The sequence below is a fragment of the Anticarsia gemmatalis genome, chromosome 7 (assembly GCF_050436995.1).
Source record: "Anticarsia gemmatalis isolate Benzon Research Colony breed Stoneville strain chromosome 7, ilAntGemm2 primary, whole genome shotgun sequence".
Lineage (NCBI taxonomy): Eukaryota > Metazoa > Arthropoda > Insecta > Lepidoptera > Erebidae > Anticarsia > Anticarsia gemmatalis.
The window spans coordinates 9940790-9964532 of NC_134751.1; the positions used below are offsets into that span (position 1 = coordinate 9940790).

The 23743-nt window shown below is 32.5% G+C and overlaps 1 protein-coding gene across 4 annotated transcripts in view; it reads left to right on the top strand.

Annotated features, from left to right (window-relative positions):
- LOC142973968 (MAM domain-containing glycosylphosphatidylinositol anchor protein 2-like) overlaps positions 1-23743 on the top strand; it is a 213239-nt gene that overhangs the window by 90375 nt on the left and 99121 nt on the right. For all 4 annotated transcript variants that reach the window (XM_076116014.1, XM_076116012.1, XM_076116015.1 and 1 more), the window contains exon 2: positions 11803-12016. In XM_076116014.1, coding sequence (XP_075972129.1) covers positions 11926-12016 — 91 coding nt within the window. In that variant the 5' untranslated portion in view covers positions 11803-11925. The remainder of the gene's footprint in view (positions 1-11802; positions 12017-23743) is intronic.

A 23743-nucleotide genomic window follows, 5' to 3' on the forward strand; every position in this document is an offset into this window, starting at 1 on the left:
TTTGCAGCAGTAATCCGTCAGACGTTCCAAGGACGTTACCAACCTATAATAATAATGTTCTAGTGGGCTGGATTATGACAAAATATTAAAAAGTTCGCAGAAAGCTTTCGCCTCTGAAATTAAATAGGCCGTCGAGGTGACCGCTACGAGATGAAAAAATTGCGCAATATTACTTTTTACCCGACCACGATCGAGCTTGGACGAAGTCTGTATTTATCATGCTGATATTACAAAGAAAGCCATTTTGTTTGTTTGTAATAGACAAGCACAACGGGCTTGTTGAAATGAAAAACAAAAAATCACTATCGGATTCACAGGTTTGTTTTCAATTTACATTTTTAAGTTAATTTACATTACTTCGTAATTTAACAGCAATATGCTTCGTAATACTTTATGTACATTATAAGTATTTACCCGAAACGAAGTGTACTTAATTTCTATTTTTACTATATTTTTTTGTAATGGTTATAATATATGTATTTCGTATTGTATTTAATTGATAACGTGTTTAATTATAACAAATTTAAGATTTTTGACTGAAATTCTACGTATCTATAGAATAAAAATAATGGATACTGAGAGCCAAATCATTGGTTTATGGTCAACAGTTTCATGCCGCGTATCGAAAGAGTTTTAAAAAAGAACAATAAGCATATCGAAAATGGCGCGGAGCCAGCTGTCATTTTTAGTGCAAAGCTGTATTTTTAACGCATTTGTAATATAAAAAATATTGGCAAATAAAACTTTATTTATAAAGAACCATTGTGGATGAGATGGTAGTTGAATAACCTTAAGGTTTTTGACAGCTTGCAACTTTAGAGGTCATAACAATAATAATGCGACTTCAAATTGTAGGTTATCTGACATAGACTTTGTTTGTTATATCTTTATATCTTGGCTACAAAACTACCACATAATAATATATAAATATTTTATAGATAATATTTAAAAGTCAATAAATCATGTGTCTGTGACAATATATTTTGAAATGGAAGTGCAACTTTTCTAATTTATATGACCTTCAGTATAACTGACGACATCATCCTTTATCATAAGGAAAAAAAAGTATCAAGACAGCTGATAGAGATTGTAATTGTCTCACATTGTTCTCATTCATAAGTTGTCATCATTGACAGTCATTATAAATATAGATCAATTAATCTCAATTCAGTACGATAATGCATGCATTCATGATAACTTCTATACATATTTTTGGGTTTATAAACCGTTTGTCATAACTTGCATCTACGAATATCAAATTTAGCATAGATACAGTATCTAAAATGTCTACAGTCATTTCATGATATATTTTTAGCTAGAGATAAAATGCATGAAGATGTCACAATTTTGATAGAGTGCCAGGCGTAGGCACGACCCTTCTACTCCTACGCAAGACTCCTAAACAATCTAATCGATTGAGGCCTTTCAACATTTTATGTATACGAGTAAAATAAAACCACTACAATACATCGTAGCTGAAATAGGAAGCCATATGCTTTTACATCGTCTTCGGTTACCATCGAAAATAGATACAAAATCAAATTCACAGCGTATTGCGTACGTACACCGATGTTTATACCATCAAAATGTCAGATCACAATGCAAAATTATTCAAATTTCATACAACGTAATCCCGCCATGGAATTGGAGATGTCGATCTAATTGCCTATTCCAGCGAAATATTCGATTATTGTAGTTGTACCAATTCGTAAAATCATTTTGTCGTTAACCCAAATCTATAGCGAGAGTCGTTTATTCTTGGCATGTCGCGGGTCGTTTGTTGGTTATCTTTTGGCTTAGCAGCCATTGAATGTGTGGTGGTTTAGATAAAAGTTATTTGTAATGGTAACGTATGGCTTTATACCCCCAAATAGTCGAGGCGATTTTCCATTTGCAAATAATTATTACGATACAAACGTATTAAATATTTCGTACATTGTCTTATGAAAATGAATAGTATCTTGTTCTGTCTAAATCCCATAATATCAATATTATTTCGGCTCTTGTTAATATTTAAAACGTTTCACAAACCACTCGATTTCACTCGACATTGGAATGGAGTATAGCGTTTTACAGCTCATTATGAAAAAACACGGAACAGATACTTAGCTACGGATGATAGATTATCATACTTATATTGATTGAGCATCAGGTGTCAGCTATTACAAAGTATTTAAAGTTATTGTAATTACTACCCTAGCATGCCTATCGATCCGGAATGACCAAGATTATTCAAAAATTAACATTTCGAAAATACATGGTGTACAAAAAATTAAACAAATGCTGGAATCAAAGCTACATCAATTTATTACAACTAACTTGCCATCTTCTTATCAGAGATCTAATTTCATAGGTCGCCAACTGTAAAAATATTGTAACGTAAAACATAATATACTTGCCCATAATCTACAACAATTTTGTGTTATCATCCACTTAAATAAATCCTATTGTACTAATACTAATCTAGCGGGATAATGGCCTCTAAATATCCCTCCACAAAAACACTACCGTCCATTTTTTTCCAGCTGTTATTGCCCGGATAATCCCTTTGCGGGTTTGTGTTACCCACAGGAATAAACGTAATTCTATCCTCGAAACATAGAGCGTGAAAAATCCAGCCTAAAATATTCAGATTGCTATTACGCATGCGTTTGCACGTGACTCAAGCACCTATTGCTAACACTCGAAGTTCCGCTTCGCACTTGAAAGTAAGTTCGTGGAGTACTTTATACATGTCAGTACCTATACATTCTATGACATCTATGAAAGTAGGTATGATGATACCAATATGAAGCATATAGCCTTGTAGTCTGACTTATTCTTAGAATTTTTAGGTGTAATTTCAATGCTTGTACAATTCTACAAAATATTTAGGTTTTTTTTTTCAAAATTATCGATTACGATCCGATATTGCTTGTTTCCTATTTCGATTAATTTACTCTTATATTTTTTTATTAATACAGAACTAAAAAAATGTAACTATCCGATCGTGATCCCATCATAAATCATCTTATCGTTACAAAAATTAATAAGACTTTACGATTTTAACCAGTTTGTCAAAATATTTGAAGTAAATAAAGAAACAATACGCTTGCATGACATGCAAAAACTCTAGTAGCTTATTTCCTTTACTTGACATACAACTTCCGTGAAGCAATTTGTGAATGATTCGGTTTATTCGTGAAGGAGTTACACTTGTAATTTATTGGACACAGTATTAAAGACGGGAAGTGACTTCACAAACACATAGTAAAAAATATAACACAGTATTGCACGTTATATATTTTATTTTTGTTAAGGCTTTGGCCACCTTTGCTAACGCTGTTGAGTCCGAAGGTAAAAATGCACGAAGATACGTATTTTTTTAAAACTCAGTGTTGTCTGAATAAATTACGGGGACATTGCCGTATTATTATGTAGGTATACTTAAAAATAACAGATATAACTATCAATTTATTAAAATAAAAAAATGTGTCTGTAAGTGTAACAACTACATTGCTAAAGCAGCTGTCTGATCACACACTTTAATATTTCTGTCCCTGTTCTGATTTCCCATAAGTTAGAACCATACTCACATTTCACGTAAGAATTTACTGTATCTCCTTACATTGAACAATATATGAATGTTGACGGCGAATTGCGTAACAGACAATATTTCTCCGTGCGTTACGGAGTTTTTTGTCATGAATATTTTTAGAATCAAAATAAACAACTCACGGTTGGTCGCGATAAATTTACATACAAGCCTGATTTGTCCTCTTTTTTACCTTCGAATAGATTAGAATATTCAAATTTCTTTTAGCTTCAGGCGCAGATTACCTAAGCCCTAAAGTAAAGTGCCAAAGCCGGTAAGACGAGTGACTTTCATTTTGTTTTCTATTTTTATAAAAGTGGGACAAAAGTTGGTGACTAGGTATTCAAACTACTATCCTTATTATGTAAAAGAAGATTGTGAATTTTGTATATTTTGAATAATTAAAATTTCTAAGAAGTTGAACAAACAGGCAAAGACGCATATTATATCGTAATGCTTGTGTCGTTAACATGCTACTAAAAGTATTTTACATAATATATTATTACATTACGCAAGCCTGAAATTGTCCCTAGCAGCGGAAATAAGTTTTAGTGCGTAACACTTAAAAGACCAAGAAATATCGTAAAGAAAGTAATCCTATTCTCTCTAGGTGTTTTACATAATAGTTTATTCCAGGCAATCTCTAATTGTCGTTTTAAGGCGACGATGGCGTTACGTTGGTCGATAAAAGGGCCGTTACAGATGTAATCACAGTATTTAGAACGAATGAAACAATACCTGACGGTAACTACAAAAGACCTGAAGCCACACAAAGACTTGATGATAGAAACAAAAGTGTTGTTGATAAGAATACGATTTGTTTGATAATAATCACATTGAGGTGTACTTCAAAATTTATTTAAGTGCTAAGGAGTGTCGTTTAGGCTTTTGTTAAATCTTAATAGTGTATAAGTATTGGAGTTTTGATGATGGCGCAGTAAAATACCAATGAATTTCATTTATTTTCATCCCTAAGTCTAATTCTACACCTACGCAACACTCGGCGCCGAACATTCGGCTCAACACTTTTGCTGTGTTCTCTAAGTCGCCTCTCATCCACACACCAGCCGAAATAACGTGGTCCTTCCATCACCGACTTTTCGGCTAAGAGATGGATAGGCGCCAACAAATAATAAATTTTGTTCTCTTATTTAATATAATATGTCCAAATTGTCCAATATCAATATAATTAAAGATAAATGTCTGCATAAGATTAAAACCGTTATGTTAAGCACTAAACACAGTAAATAATGTTATTGCCTTAACACTAGAAGATTGAAACCAATAAAATTGGGTAAGTACTAATAAAAGTGCTTATCGACAAGAAAGTGATACACGGCTGCCTATCAAATGTTATAGTCTAGGCAATATATCTAATTAGATCGTTTAGGTAGTCTATTACTGTCATTACGACGCAGCGAACGATTAACGAGATAATAATTATGATATGATATGATATTGAGGGACTATTAATTCCACGAAATATATTCCTAGTTAGAGAATATTCTATTACCCAATAGAGGTTGTCTACTAGGATTTCAAAATTCCCTATATTCTTTAAACTGTGCGTGTTTCTTACTTTAATTTATTAAATATAACTAGCTACATTATATTTGTTCAAAACTTCGTCGGCTTGAGAAATCTCGCGGGTTCAAAGTATCTATATCGGTACCAAATTTCATTAAAATCAGTTTTTGAGTGAAGGAGTACCATACACACTAACATATAAACATACATCTATCCTCATTCTCCCAAACTTACGCATTTGATAACTCATGTTAATACGAAAAGCATATTTAGATACTGCTCAAACGTAGCAGTAGTTATTCGTTTGAACAAATCATTCAGTCGTGTAATCCGCTAAAACTTTAGTCTCTGAATGTGGTTAGTTGTAAAACTGTTAAATTAATATCTAACAGCGAGTATCGAGTGGTTTTATTGCCGTTTAAAATAATACCTATCATGTATTCTATTATGGTGAGTAGTCTTCAGCCTCAAAGCCTTTTGAAGCTATTCTGCACTTAATAGATGAACACAATCACCTTCGTTCTGGGACGATTGGAGTGGTTGAATCATTAAACAAACTACATTTTCGTGATATTTACAAACTGTAGCGCCATTCTCTACAGTCGATACTGTCGAGTATAGAGTTAAATAGTTCCCACGGTGCCCGCTAGGGGCGCTGATCAGGTTTTTGTGCAAAATTTCTCGACAGCCGATTTTGGAGAATCGAGCTATAGAAGTGGTCTTAAAGGTAAATGTACTCGTAATCCATGGTTGTAGTTCAACTAACGATTCAATTAGGTATTATTCTTCTAAAACTCGAGGTCATCATAAAGGTTCCAGTCAAAACAATAGAGGGCAAAGTCTCTTAAATGAGTATCCTGCGTTAAACTAATAAATTGTTGATATTTACAATACAAAGCTTCTAAGTTTCAAAACAGTAATGTTAGCTCTCTGAAGATATAAATTAATTATTTCAGCGGATGTATCACAGTTTATATGTCCGGGAACTTTAGCAACATGTAGAGCACTAACTTCCTTAATAGGCTTGTGATATGATTCATACCAAGATTTAAGTTTTGAATTTGCTTTGGTATTATAGTTGTATTGCGTCGTGGTAATTCTTTAGTTTTAAAATGGACAGTTAGAATATAATAATAATGATTATTTAATAATAAAAAAAATATGACCACTGCCTAAATTCTAATCAATCTATCTTTGTTATTTCATATTTTGGTAATAAATAAATCAGAATCATTAATTATTTTTATATCTACGTTAATAATAAGAGTACTAGCTTCGAATGAAAATAATACTTCGAAATTACTATTTTCAAGACTATTATATATTACCATATAAAAAAGGAAATTCCTGTAATCTAGATAATAAAATCATAGCCACTTGTATAGAGCCTAGTTAAAACACAATGGAACATATTATTAACTAAGCCTAACCCATTCACGTTCTTTTATAGCTGAAACGGTATTGTCTGAGCTCAATTGTGGTTTAGAAAAACTACGAACCAACTACAGTAGTGAAGGGGCTTTTATAACATTACTATAAAATGTAATGGCTCCCATTGTTCCGTTGGAGAGGAAAATAGAAAAAATAAATACCAGCAGTTCTGCACATGTTAGGGGTTTTTTAATGTTATTGTTGGTTTCGAGAAAATTATTATTTGTACTTGTATTTATGGGTGGTATATTCACCCAAGGGGTATAAAATGGTAGCAAAGTATATATCGATATAAAATAATAGTTTAACTTGTAGTCCATTGCTTAGTTTTTGAAGTTTAGCAATTTGGCAGAATCGTATTGTATTAAGAACTCTAGAAGTTGAAATTGTTGAAAACTTGTCATCGACCTAAATGACAGATACTCACAAAAGCCACGATCAGTAATACCGAATAGTAAGAATGAAAATTCAGCACCGCCCCGAGTCTAATTTTAATCCACCCACGGAAAATGACGTAGACTAGTAACAAAGCCCAAACTTTGCGAAAGTCAAGAATCATCTGCGTAAATCGTTTTCGATTGAGTTACAAGTCTTTATTGACATTCTGACTATTAAACCTATATTATTTAAGTTGAAGTGAGTAGTCCTGAATAACGCTTAAGGGCGCCCTTGCAAGTTTCTCGAGTCAATATTCGAAGTCAAAACTTTACCACATTAACTATATTGTGTGACTTCGCGAAGAGTATCTAAGACAATCATTACGATAGAGTATGATAAAATACTTAAAATAGTTTCAAGATTATTTGGAAAACAATGGAATAAATTGCTATGATTACAAAGTAACTGAAACTAGCTAGATTTTGATTCTAGCTTTAACTGTTATCGCGTTCTTGCAATCGCTGTATAAAAATAATAATATGATCTTGCTGTGGATCAAAAGGTTTTTTCTTTAAATGTCGATTCTATTGTGTAATTATACTTTAGCAGAATTCGTTTCGATCAATGTAGCTTCCCTTTTTTCAATAACCACGTGAAGAACTAAACAAGTAAAGCAGCAGTCGCAAAACGCGTATAAATGAAGTAATCATTATAATTTTAATTATTAGGAGTAGCCGTTGAAAACTCTTCGTAACGATGTTTTGTAACCACAGCAAACGACAAAATGAACTGCAAAAGAGAGTCATAAAGCTATACATTTTAAAAATACTGCAACAACTATGTTTTGTACGTACGAAGCAAACAACATTCTCGTTATGAAACTCTGAAAAATAACTTTGTTAAAACATTCTGTTTTAACAAAGTTATTTTTCAGAGTTTACATCGAGAATGAGAAAAGTATTTAAATATTTAAGTTGGAGTTTGAACGTTAGAGAATAGCGACCTGAAAAATAGTTATTACGTTATTATTTATTTGTCAAGTAAATGCATTTGTTAAAGAAAGTCATAATATGACCGTAATTATTGCAAACAATAATTGCCGTTGTACACGACACATTTTTGCGGAGTTTGTTTGAATTGCAATTAGAATAGCCCACAGTTAATTTAAGTTAAAACGAGTTAGGAAATTACAAGTAGTTTTTTTAACAAGGGCAAAAGTTAAAACATTTCGTAAAAACCTAATCATCAACCTGTTCTATTAAGCAAACATTATTTATCTGTTATCGTTAAGACTGCCTCAGCAGCGCGGTCAGTAGTGTAACCGACTGCGGAACACGAGGTCTCGGGTTCTATCTCCGGGTGCAGCAAAGTACTAAAATGGTATTTTCGGTTACATATTTTAATATTTCTGGATTGCAGCCCAAAGTTTGGTAACTTTCCCGATATTAGGTAATAGAGTGACCCGTATTTCACGGGACTAACATTGGTAATGACATGGCTGTATTTCATACACCTTCGCCCAGCCTACACTTTCATGTTTACCAGGCGTGATATTCTTTCTGTATGTATTATCTATCATCTTTTCATTGTAATATTAATGCCTTATTCGAATAATATGCTTGTTTATAATATCACGTGTTGTTACAAAAAAAATCATATTTTACCTTCTCAACTGTCAATAAATTTCTCGTACAACATATTACGTCTTTACTATGACATTCATCCCTGTAACTTACCGAGATCTTTGAAAAATGTTTTCAATCTTTTTATTGAACTACCTACGCACATATTAGACACTTTCAAAATTCTGTCATCTTACAAAAACGTGACCAATTACAGACTAATTCACTAAACACTGCCAACAATATTGTCATGCTTTGTGTAACCCTTTCTTATCGTTTTATTTTTAATTTTTCTATCGTATGATTAGTGATTAAACCATTGGCTATGAGCGCCTCAAATGGGACTTTTTTGAAAAGTTATTAAATGTCGAATAATCTTCGTACATTTTGAATGTCATAACACATTTTCGCAAGACCGCTCCCATATTTATATTTATTTAACTTCCGTCCTCCACTTCGTACGTGAAGAGGTCGACACATTTCTATTTCTCAAATCTTGGATGTCATGCTATAACTGCCCTAGTTTCGGCTTTAAATATAATATATGAGATTTTAATAAATCTCAAGTAGATTCCAAAATTATTTACGTTTTACCGTACAAAGGGTTTTCAAAATTGTACGTATGTTATTTACTTTTCAAATTCTAAGTAAGTAAGTTTTAAAATCACGTGACACTAGTTTACTTACTTCAAAACTTTTTAGAAGAGATATAAAACAAAGATTTTAAACTTTTCGTAATATGGTTATCTGTATTTTCATATATGTAGGCAATTTATGAGAATATATCACTTGTGACTTCAATCCTCACCTATTCAAACAAATTTTCAATTCACTTTCAAACAAAATGCAATTTACTCTAGAGGCTTACCGAAAATCTAATATCATATATATCTAAAATGATTTTGGTGTAGTCTCGAAACTTGGCTAAGTTCTCAAACTAGTTTTATTGCAATACGTAATGTTTGGGAATCACGCGAGAACTATCGGAGGGATTCGCTTCGTCTACAGGATAATTTAGAGCTAGCTTAGGACCGAGACTTATGATCTTCGCAGAAAGTTTTGTAATAAAGTGGATATCTTGGATAGATGATCGATATTTATGCGATAGTTTCAGTATAGGATTCGATTGTTATCGCTTTACATTCTCAACTTTTTATAACTATAGAAGCCATGTTAAAAGTAGTTACAGTAAATTTCTAGGAAAAAGAAATATAATGTTGGTATTATTTAAGTAGGTATCTTAGTAAGGATAATTTAAATAAATAATCAATCAAGTTTTTCACGGGTTTTTTCATACTGATTTCTATATACTAATAAAATGCATCAATACGCATAATACTTTATTAAGGAAAGCGACCAACCAAAAATAAATTTACAACATTAAATAAAAAATGTCGCGAATAACCAAACCGGGATATATGGCCGCGAGTCTTGCAACTGAAGCAATTAATCGCATGTCACTCGAGAGCTCACTCGATGTTCATATATAGCAGATTATGGCTCAACTGACAACAACGCCATCTATCAACATTTCACTACGTCGGGATTTAATTTCAGTTGGCGGTTCATATTTAAAACTTTATGTAGTTTGATTCTTCATTCTTCGATGACTACATGACAAAAAAACGCGTCCATGACCCTATTTCATTTGAATAAACTCATATTTGTTTGGTGTTCTTGCTGAACAAATTCTGTTTAGTTTCATTTGTTAATACTAGATTACACTACACTAAATTATAATCTAATACCACACTATGTCGCTGTTGAATGTAAACAGAGTGTCTGTCTGACTGGCTGACTTTTTTCTCTAAGTTTATATTAAAATATCTTTAAAAATATAAATATTATATTTATTAAATACTAATTTGGCATTTCATCGAGGCCACAAATAGATTTCGATATCTTCGTTTTTTGTTTCACTGCTTTGTGAAAACGACCCTTTTTTGTATAAGAAGATGTTTATCAAATTCTAGAGATTTAATATAAATACCTTCAAAATTATTAGCAAACTAAGTTCCTGAAAAAATGTAAAGAATGTAAATGGTTCCTAAACTTCTACTTGATAGAATTATAAACGGAATTCTCGAACTGTAAAATTTTGCGAATATTTTAGTAGGTACAGTGATAAATTATTTGGAAGACAAAGATTATCATGTAAGATATATCACACGAATTAATATTCTATGTAAGAATATAAATATTATTTTTATGAAAAATAGTATTCGTAAAACTCATGCATCGTTCTTTTAAGCCACTAAAGATGACATTCCTTCGTGACAAAAATTCATCTATCTGACGCATCTATGAGACCAATTATGAAACCATGGCAATCAATTAATTAATAGAATTTTCCAGCATTTACTTATTTCTTAAAGAACATAGAAACATTTTTATGCCTACATTATGCTATATTCTTATAATTATGTATGTAAAAAAAATATTTTTTGAGTCTGAGAAGGAGACCTTAATAAAAGAATCTAATTATGTTCTAGACTAGAAGCCTTATAGGCACTAAACAGTGTCTACGTTATATTAAATAGTTTCTTTTCATATACAAATTCATTAATACGGAGTACACGAGGCTGTATAGTGACAGAATAATAGATGAACCTCATTACATAATGGTTAAGTCAATATAGTGGCAAGCGTGCGTCTACTGTATCTAGTATGTATATTACAATGTTTGTGTTACGAGAAAGGGATTATTCTAAACTTATACGAATATTGTTGAGGAATTTCAATGTACTCTTATTTTTCTCTGGCGTAGCTGTCTCGAGATGTTACAATCAATCTTAATTTCAGCTCACATAAATCTATTTTGGTTTAATAGGCTTTTTTTTTCTTTGATGTAAAAGAAAAAATATTTTTAGTTTTAAATTTCTGACCGCTTATAAAATAAATAAAACCTATTTGTTTGAGATGCATTACTGTTCTAATTTTCGAAATTAAAATCGCGTAGATACAACAGATTCTTTTGTTTTTTTTTTCGATGAATTGATTGTCAGTTGTTATTTGCTGCGGATTCTATTCGAATAAATAATGTTGTGTTCATTTTGTCTAATTAAGTTTTGTAACATGGAAATTGATTGCTCCAATTCCTGTGAATATTATTATTGTTTCTTAGAACACGGGTATGTAATATTGCGTACGTCGGTCATAATGACAATTTGATGTCATTTCCATATTGAATTGTCATCGTGATTATATATGTAAGCCACTAATGTCACGGTCATATTTAGATTATCTAACATTGAATTTGTTTTGTTTCAGGTTTCACCACCGAACGTGTATAAAGGAATAAATAATAAATTAATAAAATCAATTTGCTATAGTCCGAATGTAAATTACTAATGTTAGTGTTATTCTTAGCTAGATAATATAACAAATAACAAAATGTACAGTGTAGAATGTGTGAGGACAGTGATTGCTTTCTTGCTGCTTGCTGTTACTACGCCGTCGGCGACGCTAAACACTGTTATTTCAGGTAATTATATAGAGTGTTATGTGAAAGCTTTTTTATACGAACAATATGAGATTATAGTCTGAAATAAAGACGTTGATACTTTAAAAGCTTTGGCATAATATTTTTATATTACTTATTTAGTAACTACTTACACTCAGATTGTGTCTGTGTTACAACGATTAAGATCGTAACTCCGCCCACTCTCCACCTTTAGTGTTCCAAGTAAACGTAGTCGTATTAGTATTGCATATTTAAATTCTTCCCATAAACCATACCTACCTATAAAGATCCAAAATAAAAACAATAATTAAATGTAATGTATCCACAAGTTCCCCGTAGTCATACTACAAGAAAAAAAAAAAAACAAATAATTTACTTTTTCCCATCATCTAAATTCCTCTCAAACCTATTTTGATTAAACATTAACCTTATATAAACGAAATCACGTCTCATTTCAAAGAAAACCTTTTAATACGCCACTCTTACATCGTATCGTCGTCTTAATCACTCGTTGAAAAAAGCCAAACAAAGCTTTTATTTCAAACAACAGGCTCACTTCTAAGAATTACGTCACTCCTCTGGAAATCTACGTTCACAATGGGCGTAACGATATTAACAAGTGTCTTTTGTGTTTAATTATGTGCTTTTTGACTATATTATTCAAATTTTTGTTACGATATCATATTCTCGTATTTAGACAATCATTATTTTCGAATGTTATTTTCGAAAAAAAGTGTTTAATTTCATTTTTGTTCAATATAAGTCATACTTATATTGTGTGTGATGTCTCCTTGTAACAAAATTATGGAATTGATGACGCAGTGACAGTAGTTAAAATATAAAACTGATACTCCCCCATGATTATGGTTCCAAAAAACCCATCGTTAGATGTGGTTTCATTAAAATATGTAGGTGCTGGACTACAACAGTAATAATTGCGTATTATCCTCTCATAAAAACCAAAGGTAACTAAAATAGTAATATTGAACAAATAACGCAACGCTTGTCATTGACAATGAACTACATAAAGTATCAAGAATTTGCTATGAAACTAGAGTACAGTAGCAAAATGATTTTGAAATTACCCAGTAATCGTTTGTTTTGGATACAAGAACGAAAATATAAGAAAGTTTTTGTGCGCAGTTAATCCAAGCAACTACCGCAACTTGTCCTGTTTTTCTTTAATCCCCGAAATCATGAAAAGTGCTTATTAAGTGTGGTAATGTCTCAAGATTTTCCCCGTATTCGTGACCGCTAGGAGGACATTACATGTTCTGAATGGTAATGAAGTTTGTACCAGTGAGTACACACGTTCGTATTACAGGACTTATGTTGAACGACCATGTCAGGCTTTTATGTACGAAAATATATTCGGTGACCTAATTTTGTACTTTACTAACATTTGTTTTAGTAACGTCCGTATTTTATGTAATACCAGCTTTTGTTCGGTGCTTTACGTGTGTTGTTACTTATATTTGACGGATGATAGGGAGGCGATTGTCAAGCAAGTTGGTAACATGGCAAGGATAATGATGGCCTCCTAAACATAATCACTGTTTTATAAGTGATATATTTATGTCTTTGGAATTCACGGCAACACAAGAAAGTTCGTTTTTATGTTATGAACTTGGTTCTTTAGCATTCTTCAATAAGACCAGTTCGTTGATTATTATTATGATTACATATTACGGGCTTTTTAATAAACGGCTTGCACATGCAACATCTTTCTACATTTCATTAATTGTATGTTCGCCTTTTCAGAAAATAATAATAATATAATCAATCCTTTCGAAACGTGCTTACAACGCATCAATTTACCATTAATTAGCAAATTAAATATTTATATTCAGTTGAAACAAAGCCTTATCAAAACATAACGTGCTCGTTTGATTAACCGACCTAGTTTCAAAGCCAAAGTAATTATAGAATTTAAAATTAGAACATGTTGCCTATTCGTCTGTAAATTTTCTATCTCTGTCACTCTCTCCGAATGCGAACTTCCTCACGAAATTCTTGTCACCCCTGTTTTAAACACAGGCATATATTATTATAACTATACAAATACGACCAGAATTCCTTCAATCCCTTTGAAGTAACATTGACACAAGTTGCGTTACCCAACAACGCTTTAAGGCAGTGAAGCTTGTCACCTGTTTGTTCCAATTTATTCTATTTATAGTAACTTTTCGTCTTATGTGAAACCACTAATGATTTTCATACAGAACTCGAACGTTTGGTTTTTAAGAACCTTTTGATCTATACAAATAGGCGACACGACATTTATCATAAAACAAACGTCGCTGTAGGCTATAATTTCACAAAGAATTGCAAAGAGAAAAAAAAATACAAATAAATGAGACAGACTTAAAGTAGAGTAATAATAATAAGTGGTTGAAGACTTCTAATAGTTATTAGAAATACTAGTTAATATTCAAGTAGAATAACGTTACTTGATTAATTTTAAATTTGTAGAAACGTTACTGAATTTAAAATTATACACCACAGCCGAGCTTACTCAGTAGGTGGTCTTTTGTGTTTTTAATTGCATTCGCGTATGAAGAAATTCGGTCAAACGAAACCTACTTGTGCTACTTCTTGCAGAATTAATAGTTCTGTATTTGCAGCGTTTATAGCACTTTGCGTTCTCACTTAATGCCCATTGTTCCTTTCTCTAAAGGCTTTCTGAAAACTCATTACGTCACACGTAGGCTCACAAATAAAATACCATCCACGGAATCCTTTTAGCTGCGAAGCAAATTATTTCGGACAGAAGACAGCTAAGATTAACTTTTAAAAAATCTCTCTCAACAGTAATTTTCCTTTTACAGTAAGCCTGTAAAATTCGTGGGAGTGGTTCCTATATAAATCTTCACCAGACAGATAAGGGCCAGGGCCGATGTACGACCGTTAATGCCTAATAAAACGAAAGAGATAGAAATAAAAAGAACAAAGTCGTTTTCATTATCGACTTTCCGATTTTATGTTTCAGTGTTTACACTGTTTGCGTTAATTACCTGCAGAGTGTGAGGGTGTGGGTTTGAGGGTTCAGCTTGTACGGCCTTAATATATATGAAGCCCCTTTGGGATCTGGAGCAATGATATCAAATCACTATTGGTCTGCTCATAGTCGTAGTCACAGCTCAGTGTTCAGTAAACAATAATCAGAGAAATAAAGCAACCTTTGGTACGGTCAGTATACAGGTAGAAACATAGGATTATGAGCCTTAGTTCTAATATGAAAAGTACTGCAATGGAAATCGAAACTCAATAACATAGTTTAGTAATTTGTTTTCGTATTTTGTTGCACATTTTTCTGTAATTGTTGACATTCTCGGAAAAGTAAAAGCAAATGATTTCAATAATGTTGTTGACACAATTCCCCAGATGCGGATCCCACTGCGGAGCTCCAATACAGTCTTTACCTCATTTCGTGTCTTGTCCCTTTGCCGTCTTCACAATAGACGACCTTAACAAAGCAACACAAATCTGACCAAATTCTATTTTAATACTGTAAAATATACGAATGTATAAAACATTGATGAAAAAATATTCTGTACGTCTCAATGGATTTTTCATGCAGGTACTAAAATAGTAATGGGATTAATTTCTCGGCTTTTATTTCGAGCGAATCCAGCACATTGAAACAAAGCTTAATCCTAATTAGTTGGTTCAAGTACATAGTTTAACGTCGGTAATCCACAGGCAGTAATGACCAACTTTCGAACCATTGCATACGGAAGTAAGTCTTATAAATAACTCTCTGGCCACTCGAGAATAGAGACTCGTTTTAAAGTGCAGGATTTTTTCTGAAAGTTTATATTAGCGTGCATTATTTCAGTTACTGTTTTAGATCGTGCATACTTTGAAGTCAGGATAAAGTATTTCTCTCTCTCTCTCTTCTATGCTATGGATTCCATATGGTAGTGGGGTCAGCTTTCCTAACCTTTCTCTTCCACTTCAGGATAAAATATTTATAAACTTGTTTTTTTTTCATAATATCTAATGTAACTCGAACCACTGTTTTTGATATCTATTTATAATTTTACCTCTGTACGCTTCAAACCACTTAGCAACAAGCTCCTTATCTTTGCACTTCACAAACAGATTTCAAATACCAACTATATCTTTACTCAAGCTTAAAGATTTAAATCTGTTACAGACTTTTTCAAAATAAAACGAATACCAAAGAAAAACACGAACATAAAAGCCTACCCTTTATTTTGTCTTGAAATAAAAACCCGTTGATGTCATTCAATAAATTTGCGGCAAAAGCGATTGTTTACAGAAATGACCGGCCCACTTCATTCTTAAATAATAAATCTTAGACAGATAACGGTGACCTCGAGACATCATTTACATATTTACAAAGAAGAAAATCGAGGGTAATTTGGATTTTTTATAGTACGGCTAGCAACAAAGCTTTGTGTAAAAAATTCTAGTGAATTTCGGTGACAAAAATATTGTTCTACAATGAACTGGGACAGTTAAAGTTTCACATTATATCTTACTATGGATTTCCTTACAAAAATGTTTTAAATATGTCTAAAAGATGCCTTATATAAAACCCATTCAAACAATGTTGTATAAATTGGTATTTGCGCTAAAATATTTTCCTCAGAATCTATTAAAATAAGTAGAATCTAGTATAACTTATTACACATTGTGATTTCATTTATGCCACTCAAATAAAATAACCAAAATCAGTCTTATAAAAATATGCGAAAAGTACCTAAAACAAGTTATAATCTGGTATAGAAGGTTAAAATTAACAGTAGACAAGCATTAACGTCTCCAGAGAAATACTTAAAGCTTTCGTTGTGGACGGTACACATTCATTCAAAGATTATCTCCTTGAATTTATTATTTGTTTTAACACTCAAGTACTTACTTGTACAAACGAACCCACCGCTACAAAGAAAAAATGAGAGTAATAATATTGACACAGATTTTTATATTTCAGTTATTTCAAAACGTTATAGGTACTTTTAGAAACATTTCACGTAGTCCCATTTTATCTAATCATTGAATTGAAGAGAAAATTCAGTTCATTGAATTCTATTTTTTTTAACGTAATAACAATGTATACATGGTACATCCGAAAGGTAGATAACGATATGTGTTTAGTTTACCCAAGACTCCCGACTGTTTGCCGCTATGGGCAATATTCCATAGGAAATTGAAGAAAGAAACAGAGACCAATATTGTGAGTTTGTACGTTTAAAAATCACGTCTGAAACTTAGCGACTATTCCAATTCTTAAAGATACATTATTTCTATTCTTAAGTGTTCAGTTGTTGTAAACACCTATATTATTGCAGTTCGTAAAGTAGCAAGGTATCGCGAAAGCGGTTCACAGTAAAGTTCTCTCGGTTTAACAGAACATGTAACTTGCTAAACATACTTCAGCGTGTTATTTGTTAGTTTCTATAAACATTCCTCTCAGTTTTCTCCTGCATTTTGTAAGAAGGTAGAATGTTACTTTTGAACATGGAAGTTTCTGTGAAACCTGAGTTTGTTTGTATGTGACGAGCTTTGCTCGCTACTTCGCCTCTGTTGAAAGATTCTCACTTCTTCAACTATTTATCGTCATAAAATACTATGAAACTTCAGAATAATGCAGGTTTTTATTGGTGAGAATTGAGATGAAATGAAACTCTATAATTTTGTATGTTACTAAAAATAATAATATTGTTCTTAGAGTATAATTACTTCCTTAAGTATTTATCAAAGCTAACAAAGCTATCAATTGGGTCTAATGGTCTAATACCACCCTAACACTATGGACTCTTGAGAATCGAGTTGATACCATTTTTTTTTATTTATCGAAAATTATTGACTGCCCTTCGCCTAATTCTAACTGTAAAAAATATAACACAAAATATTATAATCAAGTTTGTCAAACATGACACATGACGAACAAAAGGTACCGTTATTCGTTCATATTAAAAAAATGTTTCCATTTTCAAGGGCTCAATATCAAAAATCAGAAAGCATGTAACGTTTCAAGTAGTAATTCCTTTGTTTTATAAACTATGTCGTGATAGGGTAGTGGCGTGAGAACATTGCGTGGCGTGGAATGTACGATTATAATGTGATATGCCCATAACTATTGACCGCGGTTCCCTTTCAGGGTCTCCGTTGTAATGTATATAAAGGAAAATGTGATAAAGATTTTTACGCAGTGTTTTTGTTGCTTGTGAGATACGTATTCTTAGTAAAATTTCCGTATTGCGAGCTTTCACCGTACCTACGAATGATTTTATATTAAAAGTTATGTTATTTTGATCAATACAATACAAGTTGTGTAGTTTTGTAGTTCAAATCAAAGTTATATAAATTGCGATTTACTGACTATTTATTAGAGAACTTAAGGTTAACTTAAAACCAAAAATAATTAATTAAAGATTTGATTTGTGTTGAAAGGTAAAAGCAAAATCGCATCAGAAGAATTACTGCATTTTGGTATCTAGCGGATATTGTATTATTTTCCAGCGGCTTGAAATAACTTCTATAAATATCTTTAGTGTCTCGAAGATTCTGAACAGATTTATAATAGTGCTAGCCTTTGCCCACGGCTATACGGGATAGTGCTTCTTTTTGTTCCAAATCCTTTTGTTGTACTTTGAAATATCGGCCGCAGAAACTTGGCGAAGCGAGTCTTTATAAAAAACACTTCGATTGTATTTGTAAACGTATTTTGGGATTAAATTTTGTTTTCTCCATTTAAGAATTTTTGTATTTTCTTGCTGAGACCGTTTTCTGGAATCCCTAGGACATAATATGTTGGAATTTAGTTGTGAATAATAATATAACAATGCTGTTTGTATCCATAGTCCAAACTATTTATCCAGCTAAATATACCCTCAATTGAGTTAATTGGGCATTTTTAGCAGTGTTCTGATTTGAACCTCTGTTTAGGGCGTTAGACTCACGTTTGGAAACGCTATGAATCAACATCTTTGGCATATACACGGAACTTATAACTCGGATAAATACTTTTTTGCAAATAAATAAGTTAATTTCATTTGATATAACGTCCTAATTCTCTGAAAGACAACTACTTATATTTATAAATCCTTTCAAGAGTCACCTCTATTCTCTCAGTATATAACAAGAATATTTGCTTTTATTATGAAACGAAGCCATTCCATTCTATTCAACGTTACCTGAATAGAGTAATTTCTCTGTCATAGATACGAAAATAAGTACATTTTTCCTGCTTTTATATTAACAGGGAAAACGTATTGGGTACGCGGATGGTCATCTGGGATCTACTTGCAAAATAGCGGTAATAATAATATAGTGATATTACTATGTAACAATGGTTCAGGAAACATTGAGAAAAAGCTTTTATGTATACTTTAGATATCAGTTAGCAATTTTTGCCAACAATTCTTCTTGTTGATCGAACATATTAAGCGTATTTACATGTATAGCGTATCTAAATCCATTCTAAAACAAAGTTGAAATTTGCTTTTGGCTAAAACCGTGGGACCTTACATTTACAAGTAAGTCGAAATCATCAACCCTCCAAATACAATTTTGAGATTTGTGATTTTTTTTTCTTTTGAAAAATACTCTATTATGAAAATGTATATTTATAAGCGTATCTAATGAAAGTATTAGTATCGTGACCATCATATTGAAGCAAGCTGGTTTTATCCAGGCCCAAATTACGTGGATATTAGAGCCAGACCTATGACAATGTATCGGGCATTACCAATATTAGGTTAATAAAGATTTTCTTATAAAAATATCTTCATTGCAATTTAGTACGTGAGATTCAACAGCATTATAGCAAAGCTCCTTATTATCACGAAGTAAACACCTAATCAGAAAATACCTATCAGCAACAATTCTTTTTTTCTTTTAAGCTTCATATTATTCAATGCGAGGTCTAAGGGTGTAATGAAAAAGACGGTCCTTGAACTTATATTGTAGCATAGAGTTGCAATGAATATTTATGTGCTTCTGTATTTCCTACAAAAATCTTTAAACGTTTATTTAAGTTTTCTCTTGCTAAAGCTTTGATGGATCCGGTAGTGAATGGTGAGCTCATGATATGGAAACTATCGTTACTAACTAAGCGCATTACAAGAACAATTGAAACGCCGTCTTGCTTCAGAGAATTTTATGATAGGAAATAATAACTTTATCTTAAACGAAGTTCGAATTAAACAAAGTACTTTATGATCAAAAGTTGCAGCTGCACGGACTGAGTCAATAAAGAACTACCCTAGCGAATTAGCATAGTAATAATATTCGAATTAGTGGAACATAATTCAACGTTACTAAAGTAGGTACATTCCTTCTCACAATTTATGTGAATTATTACAACTGTACGGTTCATTATTATCGTTCAACTCGATATTGTTTGGATGACCTTCCCGCATGAACTTGAATGAATGAATTCGAATCCAAGAACAATAAAAAATAAGCCTTAAGTCAAAAGAATAAAGTTGTAAATAGTCTGTAGGTTATTGTAAACGATTTAGAACGAGGGTTATAGTTTATGCGACTGCACAAATTGTTGAATTCGTTAAGCTCCAAAGCTAATATTGCTTTATGGTACTGCTCTCGATATTACAAATATTAACGAGTTATTCATAACCAGAGTCCTTGGTTTATAATTTTAGAATATCATAAATAAATTGATGAAAAAGTCTACATAAAAAAATTGTATGAGTGATTATCCTGTTATGTTAATTATTCATGGATAATAGTAAAGTAAAGTTAAAAGTTTTTGAAACTATAATGAAAGATGACTAGTATTATGTTGATGATTAGTATAATTTGTAAGCAAGTAGAAATACTAGCATTATGTACTAAATTGACTACTGACGTCTAAACATCAAACACTCCTAACGCTTGACATTTGAACGATACAAACGCGGTTCTCTTGCATCCAAAGCTCATTGATCTCACAGAAAACAAATCCGCTATGTCATTTAGAACGTCAAACGAACAATTTAGCGTTTAACTGGCTGGTGTTACGCTAGAGTAGACACTTTGACGACTCCCACGACACCTAATTTGTCCGAATCGATTTGGCTGTTTAGGTTACACGAGGCAAAATGCTTGACAGTATGTTACTCACGGAATGGACTGAATAGGCTATATTTAAGCTGAGTTAGTCTGTTGATCTATTCATTGGGATAAGGACATATAAAATGAATAATCATTCGATTTAGGACTTCTAGTCGCTATTTCGGTTTTTAGATCTAATTGTGGTCTATTTAATCATATTAATATTATGTTCAAATAGTGCTATCAGCCAACGAAAGCCTTTGGGCTTAACAATGGGTTAAGAAGATTGCTAATATTATGGAACCCACATTCATATTATTCTTTTAAAATAATTTTGTTTGTAGAGCTGTGCATGTTTCACAAGAGTTCAATAATATTGGGAGCGCAGCTTGTTCTAGCGTGCTTATCGCTAAAGAAAATAATATTTTTACACTTTTACGTTGATCTTTCTGATGATTCTTGATTGTAATTTCAGCAAATCATTGCGCAAAACATAATATTTTGTTTCGCAAAATAAAAAAAAATGTATTTGTAAAACAAAAAATACCACAGTTTTAATTAAAACAGAAGGATTCAACTCTTCAACGGACCTGTCTAGTTAATTGTGTTTTTTCTTTTTGTTGATAATCACAGCGCCCCAAGCTGCTTGAAGCATTTCCTCATTATTCCACTCGGGTTTTGCATCTAAAAAGGGTATCGGTATGATAGAAGTTTTTCACAATATCGTTTGTGAATTATATGAAAAAATGGCTACTCTTGCTTTGCTGTTCATCCTTGTTGAAAACTCTATAAATATTGTGATGCAACTTTAAAATCAGGATTATATTCTTAGAGCGCTCTAATTGTACTATTCTTAAAGTTCCATCAAACTTTGGAACATGATCAAATAAAATGTATTAAAATGTATAAAAAGAATAATATTATTCTTCACTAGCTGACCCGCGCAACTTCGCTTGCGTCACCTAAGAGAGTGGGTAAAAATTTTCCCCGTTTTTGTAACATTTTTAGTTGCTACTCCGCCCCTTATAACAGTAGCGCGATGTTATATAGCCTATAGCCTTCCTCGATGAATGGGCTCTCAAACAGTGAAAGAATTTTTCAAATCGGACCAGTAGATCGTGAGATTAACAAACAAACAAACTCTTCAGCTTTATAATATTAGTATAGATTGTACGTGTTGTTTTTACTTTTTTTCATAACTTTTTCGTTTCACATAAAAAAACTATAATTACAAGAAAATTATTTTTATTAATCAACTGAAAAGAATCAGTACACAAAATTCTTTTAAGATTTTCTTTGCAAATACTAATTATTGTTTTGAACTCAGTTATTACGTTTTTACAAAGTTTTTATAATGGTAGTTGGAGATTTCTCTCGGGGTTCATACGATACTTGAAACAATTTGCAAGTTTCACAGTATTTGAAGTGTTTTCAATGTTTTTCATTTCGTATTGTGTATTATTTTTGAATATAAATGACTATTGTAGCAGACTTCATATAAACACAATTTTAAATATTTTTTTTATTTCCATGAAAGGAAAATTAATAACAATACAATTTTTTAATTAATTGGTGTGATGTTGTGTTTCTTCAATTTCAAATAGTTTTCGTGTCCTAGAGTCCATGATACAAAGGAGATCATCCATTTTGGGCCTTTTTTCAAAGTGCCGGCCAACGAAAAAAAGTGGCATGTATCGATAGAGCTAGCCATTTGAAGCAATAGTTAGTATGGCACGAAACCGGTAGGATCGCTTTGAACTGAGTTATACAGGTTTGAAGATTCATAATATTCAAACATTTATTCATTTCTGGAAGTGCTATGAAACATAAATAATGATTGATTTTGCTAGAATTAACTATCTAAAGCAATTTTGATTGTGAAGCGACCACTCTGAAGTTGATGTAAGGTCGTAAGCACACGTATCAACTCAGAAACGGGTCATCACCGCATCAACTCGAGCTCATCAGTATTATTTGTATGTAATTCCCTACTGTAACACACTTATCGGAATCGTTATGTGATCGCCCCGGCTCACGACGATGGGAGTGGTGCGTATGCGCATTATGCATACACAAGCACCCAGGGTGGAGTGCCGGGCTATGTGCAAATTCCGATAGAAGGGCGGGCATACCCTCTAAACCGCAACATGTGTCCTCATAACAAGGTCCCTCATCACAAATTTTGCCTGAAGCACAAAATATTGTTCCACATGCCGATGAGTCGGATATAAAAACCCAACGGCAACACTCTAGGTGACCTCTTACCTAGACGATGGTTTGTTAGTTGCACACAATCGAGGGTGCAGCCCCTTGGGTTCGCTAAGGGGGGATGCGCTGACCTTGCGCTAGTCGCCAGTGACCAGTCCAGTGGCGACGCATTGGGGCGCCGGGGGAATCCAACTCGCACCCAAGAGGCCGCACCCTCGATCCCTATTGCTTCAAATGGCTAGTTCTATCGATATATGCCACTTTTTTTTGTTGGCCGGCACTTTGAAAAAGGCCCAAAAATGTATGGAGCCTGGATGATTTCCTTTAGTATTGATACCACATACTTACTAATAATTCAGTAATGCTGGAGAATGTGTTAGAGAAATACCTACGTGTTGTAATTTCATATTTTATACCGATAAGTATAATAATAATTTGCCTCCCACGCAGAAAGTTGTAGTTCAAACCTAAACTTTGACCTTTACAAGTTTTATAGGTATAATAATTACTACT